At 40.8% G+C, this 9,637-nt stretch overlaps 1 protein-coding gene across 1 annotated transcript in view; it reads left to right on the forward strand.

Moving 5' to 3' along the window:
• Window positions 1–9,637, forward strand: part of LOC129826804 (probable global transcription activator SNF2L2) — a gene marked incomplete at its 5' end in the record, with an annotated part of 74,346 nt that overhangs the window by 59,020 nt on the left and 5,689 nt on the right. Inside the window, 2 exons of the mRNA XM_055887891.1 lie at window positions 2,314–2,449; window positions 9,404–9,567. Coding sequence (XP_055743866.1) covers window positions 2,314–2,449; window positions 9,404–9,567 — 300 coding nt within the window. The remainder of the gene's footprint in view (window positions 1–2,313; window positions 2,450–9,403; window positions 9,568–9,637) is intronic.

Genomic DNA, 9,637 nt, shown 5'->3' on the forward strand with positions numbered 1-9,637 from the left:
TGTCCAGGTGGGAAAGGGCAGTGTGGAGTGCAATAGAGATTGCGTCATCTGTGGATCTGTTTGGGCAGCATGTAATTTGGAGTGGGTCTAGGGTATCCGGGAGGATGCTGTTGATGTGAGCCATGACCAGCCTTTCAATACACTTCATGGCTACCGACGTGAGTGCTACGGGTCGGTAATCATTTAGGCAGGTTACCTTCGCTTTCTTGGGCACAGGGACTATGGTGGTCTGCTTGAAACATGTAGGTATTACAGACTCAGACAGGGAGAGGTTGAAAATGTCAGTGAAGACACTTGCCAGTTGGTCAGCGCATGCTTTGAGTACACGTTCTGGTAATCCATCTGGTCCCGCGGCTTTGTGAATTTTTACCTGTTCAGAAGTCTTGCTCAAATCGGCTACCGAGAGAATTATCACACAGTCATCCAGAACAGCTGGTGCTCTCGTGCATGCTTCAGTGTTGCTTGCTTCGAAGCGAGCATAAAAGGCATTTAGCTCATCTGGTAGGCTCGCGTCACTGGGCAGCTTGCGTCTGGGTTTCCGTAATAGTATCTATGATGTTATGTCTGTCTATGTGTTGTAGATCTATGATGTTATGCCTGTCTGTGTCGTAGATCTATTGTCTGTTTTAAGTGAGAATAGGTATTGGTCTGAAGCTGAAAAAGAAAGGAAATTCATATGAGCACCATAATGCCTAATTCACCCATGCACTTCCAAGGTTTTCCAGATCACAGCTTTGACCTAATACTAGGGATGCACGATATATCGGTGAACATATCGGAATCGGCCGATATTAGCTAAAAATGCCAACATCGGTATCGGCCCGATGTCTAGTTTAACGCCAATGTTAAAAACCTATGTCAAAGCTGCTGTGCGTCCCTTAATAACGTAGGTACATAACGTAATTACGCCACGTAAAATTTTGCGCTACACGTGCAACACAGCATTCCTAACCTAGCCCACAATGTCTGTTGTGTGGATCGAGCATGCAACAAGTTGAGCAGACATTTGAAAGAGTAAGAAAATTTAAGCAAGACAACTCAAAAGGAAAAATCCATTAAAGCCAAGATAATGGAATTCATTGCCCTTGACAATCCACCGTTCTCTGTCGTGGATGATGTTGGCTTTCGCCGACTGGTCGATCACCAGTACACACTACCAACCTCGCTTTTTTTCAGATGTTTCCCTACCGGAGTTACACACTAGTAGAGTCACTGCTATTAGCTTCACAACATACATACTATGGAACGCCGTTTGGGTCTTTGCGTGTCAAAAAATATACAGTAACACTGTCAAAGCTGTACAAAAAAGTCTGCAAACGAGCAATCACCGGCCACGAACGATGTGTTTACAATACCGCGTTGGTAATAAAGCATCATTTGTTCGACCGCAACTTCTGGGGTAGCTAGCTTTAGCTTGGTACCTAGCTAGCACAATACAACCAGCATGAAAACAATGACCAGTAGAAACTGCAGTCATTTTCATTATTCTTAGCAATGATTTAGGAATCCTTGTGAGTAAGTATTAGCTAGGTAGACACTTGTTGTTCGACTATTGAAATTGAACTTCAGTTCATGAAAATAAATAGCTAGCCAGCTACTTAACCCTGTTGCCCAAAGCTAACGTTATAAGCAGCTAGCTACTTAACTCTGTTGCCCAAAGCTAACGTTATAAGCAGCCAGCTACTTAACCCTGTTGCCCAAAGCTAACGTTATAAGCAGCCAGCTACTTAACTCTGTTGCCCAAAGCTAACGTTATAAGCAGCCAGCTACTTCACTCTGTTGCCCAAAGCTAACGTTATAAGCAGCCAGCTACTTAACTCTGTTGCCCAAAGCTAACGTTATTAGCAGCCAGCTAGCTTCATGTGGCTAGTGAGGCTTGACCGGACCGGGTTATGTGTTGTGAAGCTAGCCACAATAAGGATTAAGCACAATAGTGGAATTTGCGGTTTGCCTTCAAAATAAAAGTATGTCATTGACAGTGATGCAAATTAATTCAAATAGTCTGTGTTGTAGAGATATGACATGGTGTCTGTCTGTGTTGTAGATATGACATGGTGTCTGTCTGTGTTGTAGATATGACATGGTGCCTGTCTGTTGTAGATATATGACATGGTGTCTGTCTGTGTTGTAGATATGACATGGTGTCTGTCTGTGTTGTAGAGATATGACATGGTGTCTGTGTTGTAGAGATATGACATGGTGTCTGTCTGTGTTGTAGATATGACATGGTGTCTGTCTGTGTTGTAGAGCTATGATATTAATCCTGTCTATGTGTTGTAGACCTATGATGTTAATCCTGTCTATGTGTTGTAGATCTATGAGGACTCCATCGTGCTCCAGTCTGTGTTTAAGAGTGCCAGACAGAGAATCGTAAAGGAGGAGGAGAGTGAAGAGGACAGCGATGATGACGATGAAGACGATGATGATGAGGAAGAGTCGGAGGCAGAGTGTAAGATAAAGGATTCTCTCTTTCTCTCCCTCTCCCCCCCCCCCCCCTCTCTCTCTTGACAATGAATCATATATAATGGCATGTAAAATCAATGCAAGGTACCCAACTCATCCAACTGAAAAAATATACCTACTGTATCTCTGTGGATGTGTACTTGACTTGTCTGTCATGTGGTCCTCTGGAGCTCAGTTGGTTGAACATGGCTCTTGCAATGCCAGGAGAATGGGTTTGATTCCCTGGACCACCTATATAGTACCAGTCAAAAGTTTGGACACACCTACTCATTACAGTAAAAAAAAATTTTTTAATTTTTACTATTTCCTACATTGTAGAATAATAGTGAAGACATCAAAACTATGAAATAACACATATGGAATCATGTAGTAACCAAAAAAGTGTTAAACATATATAAAAATATATTTTATATTTGAGATTCTTCAAAGTAGCCACCCTTTGCCTTGATGACAGCTTTTCACACTCTTGGCATTCTCTCAACCAGCCACCTGGAATGCATTTCAGTTAACAGGTGTGCCTTGTTAATTTGTGACAATGTTTTTTTTTTTTTATATGTATTTGTATTATTTCTTTAAACAGGGAGTCACATTGAGATGAAACATCTATTTTACAAGTGAGCCACATTACAATAAAAACAGAATATTAAAACACACACGTGTGTATAAAACAATATGATGCAGCACACAATAACAAAATAAACACATTTAATAAAAGCAACAACAGCACATCTAACTGCAGATTGTTCCACAAATTAGGGGCAAAAAAAAACAAAATGCAGATTTTCCCAAATCTTTGTAGACTGAAGGGATCTCTAGTGTCATCCATTCCTGAGAACGGGTTTGGTAACTTAGGATTCTTATCTTAATGAAGTTACGTATGGAGGGAGTTTCTGTCAGATTGCTTTGTAAATAAATACAAGAGAATGCAGCTCTCTTCTAACAGACAGAGAGGTCCGTCCTACATTTATATACAGACTACAATGACGAGTCCTAAAATGGTCCCCTGTGATAAAACGTATTGCTGAATGGTAGACTGGGTCCAAGGGTTTTCAAACAGAGGTTTGCCACATGCATGTAAACAATATCACCAAAGTCCAATACAGGGAGAAGTGTTGTTTGAACAAGCTTTCTCCTATTTTCAATACTGAGGCAGGATTTATTTAGATTTTAAAAAAACTATCTTAGCTTTTTAGTCAGATGTTCTATATGCGTGACGAAGGACAACTTGTCATCTTTCCAGACGCCCAGTTACTTATATTGAGAAACGAGCTCAGTTTGGGCTCCATTTATAGGGCAGATATGCAGGTCCTCAGGGTCAACATGTTGTGACCTAGAGAACAGCACGAGCTTGGTTTTACTTAGTATTTAACACTAATTTAAGATCTGTAAGTGATTTCTGAACTGAATCAGTCATGCTGAAGTTCACGAATGGCCTGCTGCACTGAGGGTCAGCCCTAACCCTGACCATTACCCTAACCCTAACACTGACCCTAACCCTGAGGTGGCACATGAACACAAAACTGTGTCATCTGCTTAGAGATGAATGCTAAGAGAATTAACAGTGTTTCCTATGTCATTAATATACAAAGTGAACAATGGAACCAAAATGGAACCCTGAGGAACACCTGTTTGATTCTCAAGACATTCTGATTTATCCCCATCTATCCAGATGGCCTGAGTTCTGTCACTGAGATAATTCTGATTTAACCCCATCTATCAAGATAGCCTGAGTTCTGTCACTAAGATAATTCTGATTTAACCCCATCTATCAAGATGGCCTGAGTTCTGTCACTGAGATAATTCTGATTTAACCCCATCTATCAAGATGGCCTGAGTTCTGTCACTAAGATAATTCTGATTTAACCCCATCTATCAAGATGGCCTGAGTTCTGTCACTGAGATAATTCTGATTTAACCCCATCTATCAAGATAGCCTGAGTTCTGTCACTAAGATAATTCTGATTTAACCCCATCTATCAAGATGGCCTGAGTTCTGTCACTGAGATAATTCTGATTTAACCCCATCTATCAAGATGGCCTGAGTTCTGTCACTGAGATAATTCTGATTTAACCCCATCTATCAAGATGGCCTGAGTTCTGTCACTGAGATAATTCAGATTTAACCCCATCTATCAAGATGGCCTGAGTTCTGTCACTGAGATAATTCTGATTTAACCCCATCTATCAAGATGGCCTGAGTTCTGTCACTGAGATAATTCTGATTTAACCCCATCTATCAAGATGGCCTGAGTTCTGTCACTGAGATAATTCTGATTTAACCCCATCTATCAAGATGGCCTGTGTTCTGTCACTGAGATAATTCTGATTTAACCCCATCTATCAAGATGGCCTGAGTTCTGTCACTGAGATAATTCTGATTTAACCCCATCTATCAAGATGGCCTGAGTTCTGTCACTGAGATAATTCTGATTTAACCCCATCTATCAAGATAGCCTGAGTTCTGTCACTGAGATAATTCTGATTTAACCCCATCTATCAAGATGACCTGAGTTCTGTCACTGAGATAATTCTGATTTAACCCCATCTATCAAGATGGCCTGAGTTCTGTCACTGAGATAATTCTGATTTAACCCCATCTATCAAGATGGCCTGAGTTCTGTCACTAAGATAATTCTGATTTAACCCCATCTATCAAGATGGCCTGAGTTCTGTCACTGAGATAATTCTGATTTAACCCCATCTATCAAGATGGCCTGAGTTCTGTCACTCAGATAATTCTGATTTAACCCCATCTATCAAGATGGCCTGAGTTCTGTCACTGAGATAATTCTGATTTAACCCCATCTATCAAGATGGCATGAGTTCTGTCACTAAGATAATTCTGATTTAACCCCGTCTATCAAGATGGCCTGAGTTCTGTCACTGAGATAATTCTGATTTAACCCCATCTATCAAGATGGCCTGAGTTCTGTCACTGAGATAATTCTGATTTAACCCCATCTATCAAGATGGCCTGAGTTCTGTCACTAAGATAATTCTGATTTAACCCCATCTATCATGATGGCCTGAGTTCTGTCACTAAGATAATTCTGATTTAACCCCATCTATCAAGATGGCCTGAATTCTGTCACTGAGATAATTCTGATTTAACCCCATCTATCAATATGGCCTGAGTTCTGTCACTAAGATAATTCTGATTCAACCCCATCTATCAAGATGGCATGAGTTCTGTCACTAAGATAATTCTGATTTAACCCCGTCTATCAAGATGGCCTGAGTTCTGTCACTGAGATAATTCTGATTTAACCCCATCTATCAAGATGGCCTGAGTTCTGTCACTAAGATAATTCTGATTTAACCCCATCTATCAAGATGGCCTGAGTTCTGTCACTAAGATAATTCTGATTTAACCCCATCTATCATGATGGCCTGAGTTCTGTCACTAAGATAATTCTGATTTAACCCCATCTATCAAGATGGCCTGAGTTCTGTCACTGAGATAATTCTGATTTAACCCCATCTATCAAGATGGCCTGAGTTCTGTCACTGAGATAATTCTGATTCAACCCCATCTATCAAGATGGCCTGAGTTCTGTCACTAAGATCATTCTGATTTAACCCCATCTATCAAGATGGCCTGAGTTCTGTCACTAAGATAATTCTGATTTAACCCCATCTATCAAGATGGCCTGAGTTCTGTCACTGAGATAATTCTGATTTAACCCCATCTATCAAGATAGCCTGAGTACTGTCACTAAGATAATTCTGATTTAACCCCATCTATCAAGATAGCCTGAGTTCTGTCACTGAGATAATTCTGATTTAACCCCATCTATCAAGATGACCTGAGTTCTGTCACTGAGATAATTCTGATTTAACCCCATCTATCAAGATGGCCTGAGTTCTGTCACTGAGATAATTCTGATTTAACCCCATCTATCAAGATGGCCTGAGTTCTGTCACTAAGATAATTCTGATTTAACCCCATCTATCAAGATGGCCTGAGTTCTGTCACTGAGATAATTCTGATTTAACCCCATCTATCAAGATGGCCTGAGTTCTGTCACTGAGATAATTCTGATTTAACCCCATCTATCAAGATGGCCTGAGTTCTGTCACTGAGATAATTCTGATTTAACCCCATCTATCAAGATGGCATGAGTTCTGTCAGTAAGATAATTCTGATTTAACCCCGTCTATCAAGATGGCCTGAGTTCTGTCACTGAGATAATTCTGATTTAACCCCATCTATCAAGATGGCCTGAGTTCTGTCACTAAGATAATTCTGATTTAACTCCATCTATCAAGATGGCCTGAGTTCTGTCACTGAGATAATTCTGATTTAACCCCATCTATCAAGATGGCCTGAGTTCTGTCACTAAGATAATTCTGATTTAACTCCATCTATCAAGATGGCCTGAGTTCTGTCACTGAGATAATTCTGATTTAACCCCATCTATCAAGATGGCCTGAGTTCTGTCACTGAGATAATTCTGATTTAACCCCATCTATCAAGATGGCCTGAGTTCTGTCACTGAGATAATTCTGATTTAACCCCATCTATCAAGATGGCCTGAGTTCTGTCACTGAGATAATTCTGATTTAACCCCATCTATCAAGATGGCCTGAGTTCTGTCACTGAGATAATTCTGATTTAACCCCATCTATCAAGATGGCCTGAGTTCTGTCACTGAGATAATTCTGAAACCATAAACAGGCTGTATATCCCAGGACGACTCTTGATAACTTCTTCAGCAAAACAGAATAACCAACCGTGTCGATCACCTTTGACAGGTCAAGGCAGCACAGCTCTTTCTAGCGTCCAAGGCATTGACAAGATCATTAACAACTAGCGTGGTTGCTGTGGTAGTACTATGCCCAGGACTAAGCCCTGATTGGTTAATATTAAAGATACAATGATCAGATAAAAAGGAAGGAAGTTGTTCATTAACCAACGATTCTAGAATCTCAGCTGAACAAGGTGGTCTTGAAATGGGGCGATAGTTGTCCAGATCATTTGTAATCCCCATCCTTATGGAGTGGCAGCACATATGCGGACTTCCATGCTTTTGCTTTTTTTGCTTCCTGATCAGAATGTTAAATTCAGAAAATGTGGGCTGCAGAGGCAGCAGTAAGGGGTGCTGAACACTAACGCAGACCAGGCTCCAAATGATCAGCCCCTGTTGATTTTCTTTGGTCTGATGTTAGCAAAGTGTACATGACTTCTTTCTTTATCAGCAAATTTCCGAGATGAAACTCCTGACCAGCATGTTCAGAATCATTCAGTAGATTTTCACCAAACTATTATTTTCCAGAACTTTGAAATACATTCAAATATAAAGCCTGCAGAGATACAATTGTGATTAAATGCATTAAATATATGAATTTAGGGCCAGAATCTAAATTAATTTCTTGGGGGAGAGAAGAGGAGACACAACCCTTCAGTGACGTAACAGCTTTCCAACTTTCCAACAATACTTATTTTCCACCATAATTTGCAAATTAATTCATAAAAAATCCTACAATGTGATTTTCTGGATTTTTTCCCCTCATTTTGTCTGTCATAGTTGAAGTGTACCTATGATGAAAATTACAGGCCTCTCTCATCTTTTTAAGTGGGAGAACTTGCACAATTGGTGGCTGACTAAATACTTGTTTGCCCCACTGTACATTCTCATCCGTATATTTATACGTACATATTCTCATTCACCCCTTTAGATTTGTGTGTATGAGGTAATCATTGTGCATTTGTTAGATTACCCCTTTACACTAGTGTGTATAAGGTAGTAGTTGTGGAATTGTTAGGTTAGATTACTTGTTGGTTATTACTGCATTGTCGGAACTAGAAGCACAAGCATTTCGCTACACTTGCATTAACATCTGCTAACCATGTGTACGTGACCAATAATATTTGATTTGATTTATTGCTGTAGAGGTTAGCTAAGTGATTTCTCCACGTTTCCCCATTTTGGATAGCCAATCCCTCATGATGAGGTTTGTTCAGTTTTTTTCCAGTTCTCCCAGAAGTGGTTTGATTCTATATTTATATTATATTTATTTATATATAATAATAATAATAATTTATATATATTATATTTATATAATTCTAATATTTTTGTTCTCTGTGTTTTTAATTAGATGTATTTCTCAATGATTTTCTTAGATTTCTCCAATCATTATCAAACCATTTTTCATTATCTAATATTTTTGGATTAACCAAGGAGGCTAATTTGTCAAATATAAAGTTTATGTTCCAAACCGCCAAATGTACACCTTCATTGCTGCAGGGGAATGTTAAGGTTACACACAGGTTCAGGAGAGATTGTATGTTTTGGCTACTGGTTGCTTTTTTGGTAGATTTCTGTTCTGTTTGCACGCCATCTATAGGCCTGTTTAGTACCATTTACTGGGCCGTAATGCTTTCTCTCTCTCTCTCTCTCATGTCTCTCCTCATCCCTCTCTCTCTCTCTCATCCCTCTCGCTCTCTCTCCTCATCCCTCTCTCTCTCTCATCCATCTCTCTCTCTCATCCCTCTCGCTCTCTCTCCTCATCCCTCTCTCTCTCTCATCCCTCTCGCTCTCTCTCCTCATCCCTCTCTCATCTCTCTCCTCATCCCTCTCTCTCCTCATCGCTCTCTCTCCTCATCCCTCTCTCTCATCCATCTCTCTCTCTCATCCCTCTCCCTCTCTCTCCTCATCCCTCTCTCATCTCTCTCCTCATCCCTCTCTCTCTCATCTCTCTCTCTCTCTCATCTCTCTCTCATCCCTCTCGCTCTTTCTCCTCATCCCTCTCTCATCTCTCTCCTCATCCCTCTCTCTCTCTCATCCCTCTCTCTCTCCTCATCCCTCTCTCTCTCATCTCTCTCCTCATCCCTCTCTCTCCCATCTCTCTCCTCATCCCCCTGTCTCTCCTCATCCCTCTCATCTCTCTCCTCATCCCTCTCTCTCCTCATCCCCCTGTCTCCCGGTCTCCTCTGCAGCTAATTCAGTGAGGGTGAAGATACTGCTAGGTAAGAAGGAGTGTGGCGGTAGCAGCATCGGAGCCCGTCACCATAACAAGGACAAAGGCAAGAAGAGACTGAGTCGCTCCAAGGCCAAACCCGTCGTCAGTGACGATGACAGCGACGAAGACCAGGATGACAACGTAAGTCACCATGACAACCTGCTGGGGTCCCGGGCGGTTTTCAGACTAACAGGGTAAAGGTATTTGACCA

This window comes from Salvelinus fontinalis, chromosome 28, assembly GCF_029448725.1.
Source record: "Salvelinus fontinalis isolate EN_2023a chromosome 28, ASM2944872v1, whole genome shotgun sequence".
Taxonomy (NCBI): domain Eukaryota; kingdom Metazoa; phylum Chordata; class Actinopteri; order Salmoniformes; family Salmonidae; genus Salvelinus; species Salvelinus fontinalis.